Below are 21301 nucleotides of genomic sequence, written 5' to 3'. Positions count from 1 at the left end.
AGTATAAACTGGCATGTTGTTAGCATGAATTTAATATGAATTAGCATGTTTGCTAGTTTGTTTGTTAGTATGTTTCTAGTATAAATTAGCATGTTGCCAGTATGTTTATAGTATGAATTAGCACGTTGCTAGTATGTTAGTATGTCATTAGTATGTTTCTACGGATCAGTATGTTGTTAGCATGAATTAGTATGTCGTTACTATGTCCAATGTAAAGTCAATGGCAGTGTTTTTTTAGGGAAGTCTTTGGGACAGTTGCTAGGGTAGCGTAAGTGGTTAGGGTGTGGCTAGTATGTTGAAAGGTCATCACTGATTGGCAGATTGGTAGTCCGAATTAAATGAGCTCAACCTTTAGTCTGTGTGCAAGTCAGGTGCAAAGTTATGAGGTCACAAAGTTTGGTCCAATGTTAAGTCAATAGGACTTTTCTGAAATTTCCGGGACAGTTTTTGGAAAACTGTAAGTCGGATCAGTTGGAAAATATATTACAACTTAATTCAGTATAGTTTGAAAATTTTGAATAAGTTTGGTGGTTGTAGTACAAACGGTCTAGGAGGAAATACGTTCTTAAAATAGTCTAAGAAGAAGAAGAAGAAGACGGAAGAAGAATAAGTTTATGTAGTATAACAGTATGTTGGCTTTCTCAAGCCACCAAAATTACAGTAAAAAGCTCTAAAAAAAGAGCCAATTTATTTAAAGATGTAAAAAGGCTTTTTTAGGGCTTTTAATATTAAAGAAAAACACCTTTTTTTGTGACTGAACTTTGTTACCAAACACATACTTGTACACCAGTTTACAAACAGTTGCAGACTGAAATATATATTATTTGGCATGTAAAAGAACGGTTTTGCAGGTAAAATTTATCAATTTTCTTTAAAAACTAAACAAAGATATGTTTTAACTATACACTACCAGTCAAAAGTTTGTGGTTAGTAAGATTTTTAATGCTTTAAAATAAGCTTCTCCTGCTCACAAAGGCTGCATTTATTTAATCAAAAATACAGTACAAATTGTACAATTGTGAAATGTTATCGCACTCTAAAATAACAAAAAGTAGTTTATAATTTCATTTAATAATTTATTCAAGTGATTTTAAACTTGAATTTTCAGCTTCATTACTCCAATCTTCAGTCACATGATCCTTCAGAAATCATTCTAATATTGATTATTATTATTGTTGTTATTATTATTGTAAATGGTAATAGTAATAAAAGCAATAATGACTGGAGTAATAATTTATTTTGAAACTACAAACAATAAGAAAGCAGTTATTTGAAATTTTAATAAATATTTAACAATTTATACATTTTTTACATTTAATAAATGCCGCCTTGATGAACAGAATCATTTTCTTAAAAAAAAAAACATGAATAAAAAATGACCACAAGCTTTTGACCGGTGGTGTATATATTTTTACACATTCTGAGCAATTAAATACTATTCATTCCAAAGAGGTTATTTACTCATTATGATCAGACATGTTCATATAAACCTCAAACAATCATATTTTAAATACAATTTCTCAACAATTCTTTTGTTAAGCAAATATATGTCCATTAGTTTATTTATTTGCTTCTTAAAAAGCTATTTTAAAAAGCACCCTGACTTTATTGTACAGTAATCTGTAAAAATACAAGATTAAAAAGTAACGTTGTTTATATTTTATTCCATTTTGCAGCTTAACTATGTAAATGTGTGTAAAGTAATTGTGTAAATGCACAAATCACAAATGTAAACGATATATATCTACACAATAATCATGAGTATCAAAATACATTGTAAACAAGTACGGCCACGGTCAATTCTTTTGTTGTGTAACTGTGAGCATACCTTACTTAATGTAACATGTGAGCGCGAGTGTGTGTTTTGATGTCAGGGTGGGTGTATGTGTGTGTGCGTGGTTGTGAACGCGCACAAAGGAATGCATCCCTCTCTCTGGGCCTCTTTCTCTCAGTCGCCGCCTTTCTCTCGTCTCTGAGCAAAAACAGGAGCTGCCAGGCAGACATTTTAAAGGAGGACAGGCTTTGCTTTACCAAAACACAGTTATTAGTCTTAGAGCAAACACATTCACTATCTGTCACAGTCGTTCTCTCTTGGGAGCGAGGATTCGTCCAGCTGTGCGAGACATGTATGCATTAAGCTGGATGCCTGTATATATATGTAAATCTGGGCTGATTGTGTGCAGTCAAGTTGTTTATTTGACCATATGTGTGTGTGAGTGTGTGTGTGTATGACTTAAAAAGCAGCCTAAAACCAAGATGCAGAGAAGTGGGTCACTATGCTCAGCAGGTGGCTCCCTGAAGCACTACTTTCTAGGGACCAGACAAACATTTAATCACTGAAGAGGATTTAATTCATCTGGGACTTAAAATCCACCCCGACGCTCTCAAAGTTCTGCCAGTGCTGTCTGTTATCATGTCTTAGGCTGTGGCAGCAAATCATCATGCCAATTAAAACCCCCTCAAGTTATACTTTTTCATATATGAATGAAGACTATTGAGATTATTGTGTATACATTGACAGCTGTCTTTTAAAGGAAAACTGTAACTGAAATCAAACCTCAAAAGTGATCAGTTTGAAATGGCTTCACATACACAGAAACTCCATACAAACAGTGCTTTGTGTTAAAGACTTGATTTATAATGGATTCCAATAGAGTCTGGCATTACCGTATTGCTAAGCTGAAAATGCAACAGTCTTATAAAAATAAAAAACAAACAAAGCAGACAAATAAATGGTAACTTCTATATTCTACATTTGTATTTATCAGTGGACAGAAAAAACATCCATTTATAATCAACACTGCCTGCTTTTTCCACCATGTCATATTGTAATGCATTCAGAGATTTGGAGAGATTTAAAAAAAAAAAAAACTATGGCACTAAATGTAGTCAAAACAAGTATTCTTGAAAATAGGAACAACTGACAACTGAAAAAAAAACACCCTTTATAGGACACTCTAAGGGAAAGACTCCTAGGATAAACCTTGGAGTGATACTCATGGGGGCTATTATAAGTTTTAAACTGTTAATGAAAATAAATAGATCTATTTTAATCAGTGTCAATGAAGTTACCAGATATGGTTCTTTGCCTGATAAAGGGACTATATGGGCCCTATATAGGCATCAAAGTAGGTTTTGGAACACTCTTCAAAGCACAAGGAGAACAAAAGTAATAAAAAGGCGAACACTGTGTAAAGTAATAAGGAATATTGTAATAATGAAAGTAAATAAATATTTCTTTTAATCAACATTTAGCTAAAACAATTAATCTTAAAGAGAGAGAACAACTGGCATGCCTACTTTTTGCAATATATATATATAAAAAGGCTTTCCATAAATGCAGCTAACTAGGTGTAGGAACACAAGAGTTCACAATACTCTTTAAAAGTGTTAGATAATGCAGATGATGACAGAATTATGATAAAAAATACATATTACCAACTAAAAAATGGCAGATTTTAATGGTCAAAAAAATGGTACGAATTCTATAGTAAAGATCTTTTAGCTGATTAATGATACGTTTATTTAATATGCACTACCTGACAAAAGTCTTGTCATCGATTCCAGTTGTAAGAGCAACAAATAATAACTTGACTTCGAGTTGGTCATTTAAAAAGTGGCAGAAGGTAGATTTTTTTGATGAATCATCTGTTGAACTGCATCTTAATCATCACAAATAAATGGAACCCGCATGGACCCACGATTCTCACAGAAATCAGTCAAGTTTGGTGAAGGAAAATTCATGGCTTGGGGTTACATTGAGTATAGGGGTGTGTGAGAGATCTGCAGGGTGGATGGCAACATCAACAGCCTGAGGTCTCAAGACACTTCTGCTGCCCATTACATTACAAAACACAGGCGAGGGTAAATTCTTCAGCCGGATAGCGCTCATTCTCATACTTCAGCCTCCACATCAAAGTTCTTGAAAGCAAAGAAGGTCAAGGTGCTCCAGAATTGGCCACCCCAGTCACCGGACATAAACATTACTGAGCATGTCTGGGGTAAGATGAAGGAGGAGGCATTGAAGATGAATCCAAACAATCTTGAACTCTGGGAGTCCTGCAAGAATGCTTTCCTTGCCATTCCAGATGAGTTTATTAATAAGTTATTTGAGTCATTGCAGAGATGTATGGATGCAGTCCTCCAAGCTCTTGGGAGTCATACACAATATTAATTACTTTTTCCACTGCACCATGACTTTATATTCTATACTGTACATTATTTCTGTTAAGTGACAAGACTTTTGTTTAAGCAAAGTCAGACCTTACTGTCCTAATTAAATAATTAAGAATCAAGGCATGATCATATTTTTTTTTTTGGTAAAATAAGTGTTATCTAGAGGCCTTTACCTTTCATATTAGCCACTTCTTTTTATCATTTGCTGTTCCTAAAACTTGGATAGGCGACAAGACTTTTGTCAGGTAGTGTACAGTGAATAGCAGCACATTAACTTTCCCAGAATCCCCAAACTCAAGTTAATGAACTGATTCTTTCACTATATTAGACTTGTCACGATACTGAATTTCGGTACTGAAATAAAAAAAAAGTCCATTCCCTGCTAACATTTAAGCACTGTTGATGGCGTTCTTAAACAGCGCTGATTTGCCATTGTGTTCACGTGCTCTACAGAAATGACTGTGATTGGCCGAGAAGGTCATCAGTTCACCGCACTTCATCTGATCTTCACGGCTTTAAACGCTCCAATGTCCGTGTATCTGTGTTTGCACTCGGTGAAGATCGGTGAACTGATGACCTTCATGGTTAATCAGCAGTGTTTATGAGCGCGCTCAGCGGCGCTTGAATGTTAGCGGGAATTGGAAGTTTTTAAAACTTCAGTTCCGGGACAACACTATTACAGACAACACGAGAGTGTGCTACAGAGCACTGTAGTGTTTTATCGCTTAGCGAGTTACAAAGACTGAAGCAGGGAAGAGTCGTCACGGTTTACCTGCTGCCATGAACTGAAGCCTAGGAGGACACTTTGACGTATTACACTGAAAGATGTAATGTTGTTTAATGTCTAATATGCTTTTAATTGTTTAAATTAAACTGAACTGAATGATAGTAAAGTGATGTTTACACCATATATGCATTTTGAAGTCGTGGCAACAGCTGGGGGTTTGTAGTACATAGCATGTTGCTGCAATGTTTACAGTGCTGATCCTATACTTCCGGGTTTCTTCCCACCGCAGCCTCGTTTTCGTGTTTTAAAATGGCGGTCGTGTGAAATAAGCGTATTACCACTGTATAATGAAATACAATAGTTTACAATAAATGGAAAAAATATATATTTTGGTTTCGACTGTATTTTCAATGGTAAATTCTGGTTACCACAGCAGCCATTTTGTACTGTATATTATACAGATTTAATTTTTCCTTAATTTTGTTTTCTTTTTTATCATTTTCTTAATATACTAAACTCTTGTTAACAACATTTGCAAGTACAGAATAAAAATGTAACAATTAACATATTGCCCGCATTCTCCACCATATTCAATTTGAACACATTCACATGTTTCCTCCTCCATGAAAGATCTTTATGATACAAAATGCATTTGAAGAAATTTGTTTCCTCAAAAGAAATCCACATGCAGACAGCTAACTGGGTTTGAATACAAAACTAAAGTCAAAAATACATATTTTTCAAAAGCTTGTCATATAATATAGAAGAAATTGATTAACGGGGGTAACAAAGACTTGGTAATCCCATACGAAAAGGTGAATATTAGATTCAACATCTCCTTTTATTAACACATAAAATATCATAGGATAAATGTTAGTATTTTAGTTTATGCGAGTGAATAAGTACCTTGAAGGAGCTGTGCACAAGGGTCTCGTCCAGGTCAATGACCACACAGTTCTTGCCGTAATCATTAATGCTGACCTCAGGCAAGATGTATTTGGCTGGAGGCTGGAAAAAAACACAGTACAGTTGAATACAAAAAGGAGAAGAGGCCAAACAAGCAGTTCAGCAGAGGATAAAAGATGCATGCTTATCATATCAGCCAGACATTCGAAGCAATAATCAAAAGCTATGGTCCATCCTCCAACGGGACACAACATGCTCTGGAGATTCTTCTGTTGTTGTCCAATATCAATCCCAAATGATGCGCTGGTATCTAGTGCTTTTGGATAACCTTGAAACAGCGATCACAGCACTGCGTTAAAGTGACTGTCCCTCAGTTTGGCTTCACTGCCAAATCATGCTGCCTAAGCACAAGCTGCCTCTGCAGACGCTCTGCCAGAAAATGGGAAAGAGACGTCCTTTACTAAGCCTGACCTGAGGGAGGCAGATGGACTTGCCTAAGGGGCTGGAACACACTCACACTTATTCAAAGATGCAAGCTAAGTCATACACATCCCATGCATGCATGAATAAGAAATGTACATTCATGACAGTAATATGCCTAATACCCTACACATGTGCATTTGAGCATGAGTGTTGAATAAAGGTCATGGAGGACTGGATGATTTATCTGTGCCAGTTTGAATCTGTCTGAGGCCTTCGTGACCTTTCACTGCCATTACGTACATCTACCTCATCAGATTTCAACAACTATTATCAACTCTAATCAGATCTATTGTTTTTTTTTTAACTATTCATATGAAATTTATATGCAGTTGGATACAGTATAGTACAGTATCCATTTATTTCCATTTCCACTCTCAGAAGTACCAAAGTCGCTAACTGTAACACTTTTGCGACCCTAAGAAAAGCAGCTGCTGCGGAAAACTATTGGTTTACAAAGAATTGTCACTTAAAAAATATTAAATTCTATTCTACACTTTATTAGGCACACCTGTCCAACTGCTCGTTAATGTAAATTTCGAACCAGTCAATCACATGGGCTGCGTCCGAAATTGCCTACAACTGAGTAGGTACTGCATTTGAATCTAAATGTACTACTCAACCGTTAGAAAAGTATGTACTATACAGTTTGAATGTGGGCAGTATGAATGGAACTCGGACGTACTACATCCTCTATTTTGTCATGATCACATGACCTACCCCCGTCAGTTGCGTCGCTTCACTCTCATTCTTGAATTCTCTTGTAGGGCGTCATTGGATGCACACTTCAGACTGTCGCCGGAAGTAGTAGGTCATCCGGGTATTTCTTACATACTGTTTTTCGAATTCTTTGAATTCAAACTTACTACTCTGCTTGCATATTGTTTTTAGCAAACTATATAGTAAAGAAGTATTCAATTTCAAACGCAGCCATGGTCAAGACAATCATGGATATGAAGCCGGCAAAGCTGCAGCAACCGTGTGATGCTATCATGTCAATATGGGCCGAAATCTCTGAGTAATATTTCCAGTACCTTGTTGAATCTATACCACAAATGATTAAGTCAATTCTGGAGGCAAAAGTGCGTCCAACCCGGTACTAGTAAGGTGTACCTAATAAAGTGGCCGGTGAGTGTATATTCAACACTATTTGTTTAAAAAAAAAAACAATTGAACAAATTTTGAAAATAAAAACTAAAATAAACTAATTCTACAAAGTAATTAGATACTGCAACATCATATTTTAACATTATAAATTGTATACATTATTTATTATAGTTTGATTTTGAATATATTTCCTACTATATGAAATCAGTTCTGTTTAGTTATTTGTTTTTACCAAATTACTTATTGAATGCTTAATGCAAAAGTATGGAAGCATGTTTTCATCACTAAATAAAAATGAAAAAGGTTATTGCAACATTTTATCTCAGAATTCAGACTTTCATGTCTTTAAAATTGTGAGATGTAAATTTGAAACTGTAAGTTTATGTCTTGCAATTTTTAACTTTATAAATCACCATTCAACACGCGATTCTGAGTAAAGTCAGAACTCAGACATAAAAAGTTGCAAATGTGAGTTATAAAGTCAGAATTGCCAGATAAAAACTCACAATTCTGAGAAAAAAAAAAATGTCAAAATAACTTTTTTCAGTGGTAGAAATGGACTTACAAAAGTATGTAAAGCAGGCAAAAGCCATTCAAATGTACACTGTAAAACTTACATGATCAATTAGTCATGACAACATAGGTTTTTAGTAAACTGTAACCAACTAAACTAAGATAATCACATTCTAACTTAATTTTATAAGCTGTTTTAAGTCAAAGTTCAAATGACTCATAAGGTTAATTTGTTTCAGCTTAAAAAAATTAAGGCAACCAGTATTTTTTTACAGTGTAGGAGAAATGAGCATACAATTAAATATTCAACATTGTCAAATACTAATATATACATTTGACATTGTTTAATTAATTGAGGGAGAATTAATTTCCCACATGAATACACAAACAAGACCACATGATTTCTGCATACCCCAAGAGCACATGCAATTACATTACATTATAACTCTGAGAAGTTTATGGCTTTCAAACAATGCTGTAACCATAACCAAAGACCCATGCTGTGTCAATCAATCCCAGCATTCATTTTCACAGTTTTCAAATGCTCTAAAATATATCACTTGCTAGCATTAATATAACCTGTTTGCGGTTCACTAAATGACCACAATACAGACACTTTTAAAATGCCTTGTAGAGAAGAAACTAAAACCTTGACATCATGCAGACGAAAATCTCAGCCATTATAGTCTAGAAGCAGGCAGTGAGACATTCCCAGCTGTCATCTCAGAAAACACCAGCAGATCCGAGGTTTGATTACAATTACTGTGAGAATGAAACCGCCTGCCAGCATTTTCTCAGCGAGGATGCTGTGTTTTTGCTGAGCAGGCAGAAGCAGGTGGAGTTTGCTTCAGGATTTGGGTCTTTCCTATCTCAGACACAGCGTGAATACCTGGCTCACATCGACAAAGCTCTCCACATGCTCTTCCTCTAGCAGGTGCTGCGTGGGATCAATTTAGAAGATTGCTATTGTCCTTGAGTACAGATTATTGGTAACTACACTATCAGGCTCTCAATTCCCTAAAAATAAGACTGTAAGACCAGTCTATTTTTAAAGGGCCAGTTCACCCAAAATGGAAATTCTTTCATCATTTAGACATTCTCCTCTTGTTCCCAATCTTTTCGGCCTTTTTGTGGAACAGAGAAGTTAAAAAAGTCAATGAATGTAGTTTACTTTTGCTGACAGAAAAAAATACATCCAAATACAGTATCTTCTTGTGTTTTTGACAGAAGAAAAAACACATTTTGAAATGACAAGAGTGAGTAAATGATGACAAATTATAATGATTTTAGGTGAATTAATCGGTCAAACTTTATAAATTCTGAATTTCGAGTGAATTATTTGAAATAAGACATATATTGACATAATAACAACTGTTGAAAAAGCTCATTTTTAATTCAAGTTTTATTTAAAGGGCTTCTTTTTTTGTTCCCCATAAAAATGAACAAGTTTGGAAATTGTGTTTGGACACAAGGGTGAACAAACAATGAAAAACTCTTATTTTTAAATAAACTATCACTTTATCTTTACAAATTCTTTGACAGAAGAATGACACAAGGGTGAGTAAATGATGACAAATTATCCTTTTTTTGGTAAATAAATAAACTGAACTTCACAAATTCAGAATTTTAAGTGAAATATTTAATTTAATATTTTTTATTGGAAATAAGAACACTATACAAAAACAAACAGTCCAAATAATGATGTTCAATGTGATTCAATCAGCAGTATTTAACACTTGACTGACTTTAATTGTAAAAACTTATAATATCTTTTGTATTCTGCAGAAGAAACAACAGATTAAATGATGACAGAAATTCCAATTTTGGCTGATCCTTCACTTTAAATTATGAACAGAATATTCTGTTTAAAGGTACTTGTATGCAACTATATTTGTATACATCAGATTACATCTGAATTCAAATTTGAATACAACTCAATCCAAGTGTCTGAGGCTATAAAATAAGGCTGAATAATATATAGTTTCAGCATCGATATTGCAATCTTTGCATCTAGTCACATCATAGGATCTGCAATGTCAAATTGAGATTATACACTGTAAAAAAAAAAAATGAAATAAATTACAGGAATTTAACGGAAATTTAAATTTAAGAAAATTTCTGTAATTTAACATCTGTTATTTTACGGTAAGCATCTGTAATTTGACGGCTGTTATTTTCCGATTTTTTCCGGCACACTTTTTTTTTCAGTGTAGTTGACCAGGAGCCACAGTTGAAAACACTCATGAAATTGTAAAGTTACTTGTAAATGTTTGTCATTTGCAAGTGTTTTTAGAGTTTGTGACTGTGTGAACATTTTATGTATGTATGTATTAAATGTATTTTATGTATGTTACATGAATATAACATTTCATTCAATTTGTGTACCTAAATATTGCTAGACTCCCAGAAAACAGTTTATTTCACTTGCATTTTTGCTTTACTGTATTTATCAATACTTGAGATTGATTTATTGTATTTTATGCAGATGCACTCCGCTACAAAATCCTCACAGTCTGGTTAAAATTACGATTTTTTTCCCCCAAATAGAGCTATTCCAGTGATTTGGTGAAAACATACTTAATATCGCAATATGTATCGTAGGACCAAAAAAGTATCGCAATGCTCTTTTCTTCAATATCGTGCAGCCCTACTATAAAACTGATTTCTTTTTTTTTTCTTTTTCTTTTTTTTTGCATGTTTGTTACATTTTAATTTTTCAGATCTTCAAACAAATTAAAATTTTAGTTATTAGTCAAAGACAACACAAGTAAACACACCATGCAGTTTTGAAATTAAGGTTTTTATTATTAGGGGAAAACAAAATCCAAAATTACATAGCCCTGTGTTGCCCTTTGCCACCCTTAGGAGCAAAAACTGCAATCAAGCATTTTCGATAACTAGCAATGAGTGTGTTACAGTGCTGGGGAGGAATTTCAGTCCATTGGAGGGTTTGAGAGCATAAACTGCCTTTTTAAGATCATTCAACAGCATTTGAATTAGATTAGGACTTTGACTAGGCCACTCCAAAGTCTTCATTTAGTTTTTCTTCTGTCATTCAGAAGTAGGCTGGTGCACTTTGGATCATTGTACTGCTGCAAAACCCAAGTTTGCTTCAGCTTGAGGTCACTAACAGCTGGCCGGACATTCTCCTTCAGGATATTTTGGTACATGGCAGAATTCATGGTTCCATTTATCACAGCAAGTCTTCCAGGTCAAGAAGCAGAAAAACAGACTATCGCGCTACCACCACCACACATTTTACTGTTTGAATAATGTCCTTTTTTCTGAAATGTGATGTTGTTTTTAAGCCATGTGCAGTAGGTAGTGCTGTCGGCTCACAGCAAGAAGGTCGCAGGTTCGAGCCTCGGCTGGGTCAGTTGGGGTTTCTGTGTGGAGTTTGCATGTTCTCCCTGCGTTCGCGTGGGTTTCCTCCGGGTGCTCCGGTTTCCCCCACAGTCCAAAGACATGCGGTACAGCTGAATTGGGAGGCTAAATTGTCCGTAGTGTTGCGGCTGGAAGGGTTAGGAAAACATGTTCTGGATTAGTTGGCAGTTCATTCTGCTGTGGCGACCCCGGATTAATAAAGGGACTAAGCCAAAAAGAAAATGAATGAACTTTTCCAGACTGGTAGATTTAAATTATTTTCTTTCTCATTTGTTTTTGACTTTCTTTGGATTTTGGCATGATGTCTAGTTTTTGAGGATCTTTTGGTCTACTTCGTTTTGTCAGGCAGGTCCTATTTAAGTCATTTCTTGATTGCAAACAAGTGTGGCTGCAATCATGCCTGGATGTGGCTAGAACCTAGAGAAAAGAAACTCAGGTGTGATGAACACGAGTTATCAGGGGGGTACAACCACTTTTTCCCCAAATAGCTATGTAGTTTTGAATTTTGTTTCCCTTTAATAACAAAAACCTTAATTTCAAAACTAGTATTTAAATAGTTTGATGATCTGAAACATCAAAGTGTGACAAACATACAAACAAACTAAGAAATCAGTAAGGAGGTAAACCTTTTTCACACCACTGTACATAGATATGAAAAATATAGCACATGACATCTGATTTAATCAATACTGATTAAAAGTGTGTTCAGTTCTATTAGTTCATTTTAGGGCTGCCACAATTTGTGGATATAACTGGCTGAATCAACACTAATAATTAGTGAACATCAATATTTTTAATTAATATATAATAATATATAATATAATTTTAACTTTGAAATTCGATTTTAATGCTTTGAATGAAATAACCATTTCAGTCAATGCCATTAGCATGAGCGATGCACATTGCATCACTCAAATGTGCAAATGTGAGGCAAATCAAAAATGGTATAGATTTATTATATTATAACAGCAACAGCATGAAGCATCAACACCTGAAAAGGAAACATTTAGAAAAAAAAGACTTTGAGAGGAATTTTTACGATCAAACCTTAATTTATTGTGCAATATATTGATTTAAATGTAGGTTATTTAATTTAGCCATTTATTTAGGTTAATTAATTAACATAATGTATAGTTGTTGGTTGCATCCCTAGTTCATTTATGCCAGATAAAAAATGAAAATGATACATATAATTTGTTTTGATTTGTCATAATTATAAGGAGACACTGCTCGCTGCAGAGCCACTTGAGCTCCAGCGAGGGGGAGCTTGAGCTCTCGCTCCCCCTAAGCTGTTTTAATGCATACACCCACCCCAACCTTAACCCCAACCCGAGTGCCATCACTCGTAGAAGTAGTGCAAAGAAGGAGGAGCTGGAGCTCAACCTCCCCCTTGCTGGAGCTCAGCTCTGCCTAAGTTATTGACCATTAAAGCCAGTTTTTCGAATATCGGTTCAATGCATTTGTCACAATAATCTAATTAAGCCAACTTCATGTAATTAAGCCAATTAAAATGTTTAACAACTGAATGCCCGCAATTTAATTTATGAGTCATTTGTGCATAATATGTGGCTGTTTTCCAAGATACTGCTTATGTAAGTAACAAAGAAATTAAATCCAGGAGAAAAAAAAGCCAGGCAGGTTTCTCTCTAAGGAGAAAATCTATGCAAGCATGCAGGCAAAATAAAAAAGATAATACATACACTGGGAATAGGAATGACCTGGACCTGATCACACTGAGAAATAAAACCAGAGAGAGACAAAACGGGGAAAAAGAGAACCATCAAAAAACAAAACAAACGGGTACAACAAACAAGACACTGTGAAAGCACACAACACAACAGATATTATGAACAGTTGTTCATTATTATCACATGACAGACTAAGTCACAGAAGACAGACATGCTGACAGAAATCACATCTTGTTCGCAGTGTAATCTGGAAAACACATGGGTTTAGTTTAACGTTTCTGTGGGTCTAAAACAGGGCAGCTAAGAGCACGTGCACATGTAAAATGAAAAGACATTCCTCTGCAGATCGAGAGTCATTCGCAGGCAAACATCGGTGGTAATGTGATCTGAATCAGATCCATTTATAGCTGCCTGTACCTGCTTTGGCAGCAAACATGAGTGTTTGTGGAGTGCCGTGGCTTAAAGTTTCACCATGGCGGACAGGGAGGTCATTTCACATGGTACACTGCCCAGCGTCTGAGTGTGTGTGTGTGTGTGTGTGTGTGTGTTTGAATATGTGTAATAGACAGAAAGAACAAGAAACAGAAAAGGAGTCAAGGGTAAATATGCTGAAAAGCTGACATAAGACACTGAAATGTGTTGAAATAACTAGTGTTTTTGTTCATTTTGCACCAGTCATTTTGGTGAAAACATATTTTGTAAATAAACATGTCCGATAAAAGGTGTTTAAAGAAACACTCCATTTTTGAGAGTTCAACTCCACTGGGGTTGAATCTGAGTTTTACTTTCTTTTTTTAATCCATGTAGCTGGTCTCCGGGTCTTGTGGGAGCATAAATATCTTAGCTTAGCATAAATCATTGAATCGGATTAGACCATTAGCATGTTAAAAAAAAAAAAAGGTTTGATAATTTTCTTATTCAAAGCTCGACTCTTCTGTAGTTACATCATGTACTAAAACCAACAGAAAATAAGAAGTTGCCTGTTGGCTAGGAACTATGTTCTCAGTCTGGCGTAATAATCAAAGAACTTTGTTGCAGTACCATGGCTACAGCAGGCGCAATGATATTACGCAGCACCTGAAAATATTTCCCAGGTAGGTATCTAGGTTACAGCGCTGTGTAATAATATTTAGAGTATTATAAATGTCTGGACGTACATTCAGTAAAAATTTTGACATTTCTGAGACAATAATAATAATAAGAAGAAGAAGAATAATAATAAGAATAATAAAAATAAGAATAACATGCAATATTTTAAATTCAAAGTTATATATGTGTGTATTTTAAATGATATTTTTTACACTCTCCATCTTAGCTAACCCCCCTTTTCGGCCTTCGATGTTAGATGTAGATGGACAATTTGCTTCATTTCAGCAGCTAAGTGAGAAATACAGTATTCCTTCTAATCACTTCTTTAGATACCTTCAAATGAGAGACTTTGTGAAGAGCAACATTTCTAATTATGCCACGGCATCACCCATGTATCTGGACACATTTCTGGAAAGATGTCCATTTCCTTGCTTTACAAGGGTTTAGTACAGGTAAAAAGTCTATCTTTGGAGAACATTAAATCTGCATTAGAAGAAGATCTTGAAGTAGAAATTCCAAGTGAATTTTGGGAACAAAGTCTTGAACTGGTTCACAGATGTTCCATTAACAGAAGACATTTAGTGTAAAGTGCTTCATAGGTTTCATTATTCCAAGTGTAAATTGAATAAAATATTTCCAGAAGTGTTGCCATTGTGTGACAAATGTCAGTTTTAAGATTCCAACCCGTCTCATTCCTATGTTGTGCAAGTTTCTGGAACAAAATATTTCACATTTTTTCAGATATATTAGACATTCTGATTGAACCAGATCCTATATTAATCATATTTGGAGTTTCCGAAAAATTTGAGACTTACACAGTCTGTACAACAACAGTTTGTTTTATATGGGTTGATCTCTGTCAAAAATCGTATCCTTTAGTTTTGGAAAAAAGTTCCAACTCTAATTTAAATTCAATTATGGCTGACAAAGTTAACAGGTACATTACATCTGGAAAAAAATCAGGTATATCCTAATAGAAAAGGTATTGTTATTTAAAAAAAAATTGGTCCTCTTTTATTTCCTTTCTGAATAATATGTTTACTATGCCTTAAGAACCTACTTTTCCCATTGGATAACAAGGTTGGGTGATTGGTTGGGGGAATGCACGTTTATTTATTTTGTTTAATTATTATTTTTATGTTATTATTTTCTAATTATTATTTTGTTGTTGTTTATTACTGTTGGTTGTTGTTTTTTTTTTGTTTTTTTATTTATTTTTTAATTTTATTTTTTCAAATGTCTAATTGTTAAAAAGCAAGTTTTATGTTTATATAAGTGTATTCTACAAGTGAATGTCTGCTAAATTATTTCTAATAATAAAAATATTTAAACCACATTATATTTTATATACATTTTACTTAGTGAAATGTAAAATATTTGAGAAAATAAATAAACTTTGATTGATTGATTGAATTTCAAAATCTGTACAATGTAACATTTTAGCAATTGTCTAAAAATCTTAAGATTAGTAGCTCTACATCAACTAAACATAACGCTTTCTGTTCCTCCAGAGAACAATCAGACAACAGGAGACACCACTAAAACACTCAATCTGATTTTCATCCCTAAGAAACAATTGAGATATTACAGAGCCCTCCTCTATTTTTAACCTTCCTGCATGGTGACCTGCTTCGCATAATTACTTTATTAATCTAATAAACAGAGCAGATGACATGTGCAAATAAACACCACCATCAGCAGGCACAGCTCGTTCTTATATTCCTCCTAAAAGTGTACGCAGAAATGGCAGACAGAGAAAAAAAAGAAAAGAAAAGGAGGGGAAGGAACAAACTGGGCAGCAAGTAATCAATCACACAAGACACACACACTTTGTTGGAATTAAAGAGCCAGCTCTGGAATGTGAAAGAGAGAGAGAGTGTGTGTGTTTGTATATATTTATATATGTACTATATGTGTGTGGAAATTGAAGAATGTGTGTGAGGGGAAGCGGGTCCATCATTTCTGGAACGGGATGGTAAACATAACGGTGGGTTCAGCGAGTTCGGAACAGCTGGAAAACTTTGTGGTATGGACACAGGAACAGCGTGCACAGAGCCTGCATTCGGTGCAGCTCACAAACAAGAAGAAATAAAAAGCAAAAAACAAAACACTCAGCTAGTTTGCTGATAAACAGGCGTTATTCTGAGCTTGTGTTCAATCACAGCAAACTAGGCTGTCCAATTTCATGCACACAGATTTTGTTATAAGTGTCATTAAGGCAAGACGCTGCAGGTGTGAAATATTTAACTAAAACTTACACGTAGCTGATCGATTACATTAAAAATTGCAAAAACAATTTCTTTACAAATGTTCAAAAATCTTACATTTAATATGCTAATAATGAATCTCATGAAACATTTTGCATTTATTTCTAGCACCAACATCTGAACATTGGATTCAGATTTAAAACTTTCTATCGGTTATTTTTGATTTAGTACACTATATATGTATGTGTATATACACACCCACACACACACACACACACACTTGAAATCAGAATTATTAAACCCCCTTTTGTTATGAAGCGGACAGGAGACAGAGGTAAGGAAACGTTAGGGTGTTTATTAAATGACAACAAGGAGCACATGAAGGATAGCCAGGAGGATCAGGAATGATGTTGGGGTCTTTTCCTCCGTGGCTGGGTAACAGGAATACACGAGGATGGACAGCACACACCAGATACAGCTGACAGAGGATGACACAGACTTGGAAGGACTGGAAGACAGGACGATTCGGGTGGACCAGGAAGACTAGGAGGAATACAAAGAGAACAGGTAAGTAAGCGTTTGTTTTAGCTGAGGATGACTACGCTGAGTGGTCGCTCAGTTGTCCGCTTTCGTCGAGACGAGCCCGGACAATGACGACTGGAGTGCTGTGCTTTTATCTGGTGCTCGTGAATGTGATGCAGCTGTGTGCTCATTAGAAGTCAGGTGATGGTGATCTTCGTGAGTGGGGATCGTGAGAGCCTGACCAATCCGTGACAGTACCCCCTCCCCAGGGCCCGCTCCTGAGGGCCGACACCTCCGACGCCGTGGTGGTCTCCCTCTGCCTCTAGGCGCTGGGAACTCAGGGTGGCTCTCATGAAACTCCACCATGAGACTAGGATCGAGAATATCAGCTCTGGGAACCCATGTCCTTTCTTCGGGGCCGTACCCTTCCCAGTCCACCAGGTACTCCAACTGGCCACCACGACGTCGGGAACGCAAGATCTCCTTCACTGCGTAGACGGCTCCTTCTTCTAGGAGCAGTGGAGGAGGGGGTTCCTCTTCGTGGTCAGGCTCTGTGGAGGGAAGAACAGGATCGTGATAGGGTTTCAGGAGTGATACGTGGAATGTAGGGTGAATACGGTAGTGAGAGGGTAATTGTAGTTTGTAGGTGACGGGGTTAACCTGTTCCACGATGGTGAAGGGACCAACAAATCGGGGACTTAACTTGCGAGAGGGCAGTCGCATGCGTATGTCCCGGGTGGATAGCCACACCTTTTGTCCGGGTGTGTATCTGGGTTCTTCAGACCTTCTTCTATCGGCGGTTACCTTGCTTCGACGGACTGCCCTCTGCAGATGTTGATGAGCCTCGTCCCAGACTCTCTCGCTCTCCCGGAACCAGTGATCCACTGCGGGGACATCAGATGGTTCGCCATCCCAGGGAAAGAGCGGTGGTTGGAAGCCCAGGACGCACTGGAATGGCGTGAGTCCGGTGGAGGGTTGCCGCAGTGAATTTTGGGCATATTCTGCCCAGCCCAAATACTGGCTCCAGGAGCTCTGGTGACCACTGCAGAAGGTCCTCAGGAACCGTCCCACCTCCTGAATCTTCCTCTCTGTCTGCCCGTTGGTTTGGGGATGATATCCAGAAGAGAGGCTGACGGCCACACCTAGGAGCTTGAAGAAGGCTTTCCATAGACGTGAGATGAACTGTGGACCTCTGTCCGACACAATATCTTCTGGAATACCAAATGACCTGAAGACTTGATTAAAGATATTGTCGGCTGTTTCAAAGGCTGTGGGAAGACCTTTCAGAGGGATTAGTTTGACAAACTTTGAGAATCTATCTACGATGACTAGAATACAGGTATTACCTTCTGACGAGGGGAGGTCAGTGATAAAGTCCACTCCTAGGTGTGACCAGGGACGGTTCGGAATCGGCAAGGGATGGAGCTTTCCAGCGGGTAGATGACGTGGGCTCTTGGATTGGGCACAGTCCTTACAGCCCTGAACATATTGCCTCACATCCCTTGCCATGTTTGGCCACCAGAATCGTTGGGATACTAGCGAGAGAGTATTGTTGATCCCTGGATGTCCAGTGCCTAGCGAGGTATGTAAGGAGTGGATCAGATCTACCCGGTGTTCAGGTGGTATGAACTGCCGATGAGGAGGGCATCCCGGCGGAGCAGGGGCTTCCGGAGTGGCAACGACTGGAGGAGCGTTCCAGGTGATCGGACAAATGGAGATGTGTTCGGGAAGAATCTTCGTTGGGAGTTCTTCATGATCGTGATGCTCGTGTAAACGAGAGAGAGCGTCTGCTCTTAGATTCTTGGGTCCTGGACGATAGGAAATGGAGAAATCAAAACGTGAGAAGAAAAGTGACCATCTGGCTTGACGTGGACATAGTCTCTTGGCCTCTTTGATATATTGGAGGTTTTTGTGATCTGTGATCACCTGGAACGGATGTTTGGCTCCCTCCAACCAGTGACGCCACTCCTCCAAGGCTAGCTTGATTGCTAGAAGCTCCCTGTCTCCTATGCTGTAATTCTGCTCCGCCGGGCTCAACTTCCGAGAGAAATAGGCACAGGGATGCAGTCGGGGCGGTGTATCATGATGTTGGGATAATACTGCCCCGACGCCGGTGGTGGATGCGTCCACTTCCACCACGAAAGGAAGATTTGGGTCAGGATGAGTCAGGAGTGGGGCCCTTGTGAACTCCTTCTTAAGAAGGCGGAAGGCTGCGGCTGCTTCTTTGGTCCACTCCAGTCCTTTGGGTTTACCCTTGAGGAGATTAGTGAGAGGTGATGTAATCCTGCTGTAGTCCTTGATAAACCGTCTATAAAAGTTAGCAACCCAAGAAACCTCTGGAGCTCCTTAATGGAAGTGGGTTCTGACCAGGATAGAACAGCCTCAATTTTCTTCCCATCCATACGTATACCGGTTTGGTCAATGATGTATCCCAAGAAATGAATCGACTTCTGGTGGAATGAGCATTTCTCCGCTTTGAGGTAGAGGTGATGTTCTCTCAATGTGTGTAGGACCTCCGCAACGTGTTGGCGATGTTCGGCCTCACTCCGGGAGTAAATGAGGATGTCATCTATGTACACTATTACAAAGTGGTGAAGAAACTCCCGGAGGACTTCATGAATGAAGTTTTGGAATACGGAGGGGGCGTTGACCAGACCGTAAGGCATGACCTCATATTCATAGTGGCCAGTAGGGGTCACGAATGCTGTCTTCCATTGGTCCCCCTCACGTATTCTTATCAGATTATACGCGCTGCGGAGGTCCAATTTAGTGAAGACTTTAGCTTCTCGGAGCTGTTCCAAAGCGGCTGGTACCAGAGGAAGGGGATATCGGTATTTTACTGTACCGTTATTTAGGACCCTGTAGTCGATGCATGGACGCAGCCCTCCGTCCTTCTTGGCCACAAAGAAGAAGCTTGAGGCGGCTGGTGATTTTGAGTGACGTATGTACCCCTGACTCAGAGCCTCCCTTATGTAATCTTCCATTGCCTGATTCTCTGGAAGCGAGAGCGGGTAGATCCTACCTCTTGGCAACTGGGCATCTGGAACTAGGTCGATCGCGCAGTCCCATGGCCGATGCGGCGGTAGCTGGGAAGCTCTCTTGGGGCAGAAGACATCATGAAAGGAGCTGTACTCCTTAGGAATGTGGATAGACTGCTTCTCAGGAGGACTCTCGACCGATGTTGTAAACAAAGAAATGGGGTTCCGACCTTGAAGAGGGAGATTTGGAAAACAGGTAGGTGTACATCCAGATCCCCATTTCTTTATCTCTCCTGTGCCCCAAGAGATGATGGGATCGTGCTTCACCAGCCACGGGCGCCCTAGAATGATGTCCATATTTGCACCCTCCAGAACCAGAAATTGAATCCTCTCTTGATGTAACAACCCCACTTGAAGAAGGATGTCTTCGCATTGTCGATGGATACGGGTCGAAGATCGAGTGCACTGGGTTATCGGTTGTATCTGGTATATATGCGAGGACGCCTCAGTACGTAGGTGGAGTTGACGACAGAGGGATTGGGAGATGAAGTTCCCTGCTGACCCGGAGTCGATGAGGGCTGTGACAAGGAGAGAAATAGAGGCAGTAGTTATTTGTACGGTGGTAGTAAGTGGTTTACATTGTTCAATATTCGTACTGAATACACTCACTGAAGTCCGAATGGGACGAAGGGGACACTCCATACGGGTGTGTCCACTGACACCGCAGTATAGACACAGACCCCGGGTCAGCCTCCTCTGTCGTTCCGCTGATGTCAGTCTTCCAGACTCTATTATCATGGGTTCTGGTTCTGGAGAGGCTGTTGACTCAGGCGATTGGAGGAGTGCAGACGAGGGGGTGATGGTGTCCTGTTGATAGGAACGGAGACGATCGGAACATCGGAGAGAATGTTGGATGAATCTCTCCAGACCCATAGTATCATCTAATGTGGCCAGCTGGATTCGGAGAGTGGGTTCCAAGCCGAGCCGGTACGTGGTCAACAACGATCTCTCATTCCATCCACTTGCAGCTGCTAGAGTGCGAAACCGGAGAGCATATTCCTGTGTAGATAGAGTACCTTGCTTTAGATGATACAGCTGCTCTCCAGCGGCTACTTCCCCATCAGAACGTCCAAACACCTCTTTGAAATACTCCGTGAAGGTAGTGATGGAATTCATGACCGGCCCGGCTTGGTTCCAGATCGTCTCAGCCCATTTAAGTGCAGGCCCAGAGAGTAGTGATACGATGTAGGCGATCTTTGACTTATCTGTGGGATATAGAGAAGGTTGCATTTCGAATATGAGGGAACATTGTAACAGAAAACCATTGCACTCCCCCGCTCCGCCTGAGTAGGGCGCTGGTCGGGCCATGGGACTGGAAGGAAGGGCCGAAGAAGAAACTGTGGAGGCGGAAGTGCTCGGTGCTGGTGGTGCGTTGGAAAGTGGAGCTGGTGGCTGTAGAATCCGCTTCAACTGGTCCACCAGCTCTTGAAAGTGATCGGGGGTGCTCATGTTGTCGTCGTTATT

The 21301-nt window shown here is 38.4% G+C and overlaps 1 protein-coding gene across 1 annotated transcript in view; it reads right to left on the bottom strand.

Annotated features, from left to right (window-relative positions):
- ctdspla (CTD (carboxy-terminal domain, RNA polymerase II, polypeptide A) small phosphatase-like a) overlaps window positions 1-21301 on the bottom strand; it is a 79127-nt gene that overhangs the window by 14617 nt on the left and 43209 nt on the right. The window contains 2 exon segments of the mRNA XM_056450350.1: window positions 5810-5911; window positions 12994-13026. Coding sequence (XP_056306325.1) covers window positions 5810-5911; window positions 12994-13026 — 135 coding nt within the window.

Source organism: Danio aesculapii, chromosome 24 (genome assembly GCF_903798145.1).
Source record: "Danio aesculapii chromosome 24, fDanAes4.1, whole genome shotgun sequence".
Lineage (NCBI taxonomy): Eukaryota > Metazoa > Chordata > Actinopteri > Cypriniformes > Danionidae > Danio > Danio aesculapii.
Note: the sequence above shows the minus strand (reverse complement) of the source record. Positions and strands in the feature narration are given on the sequence as shown.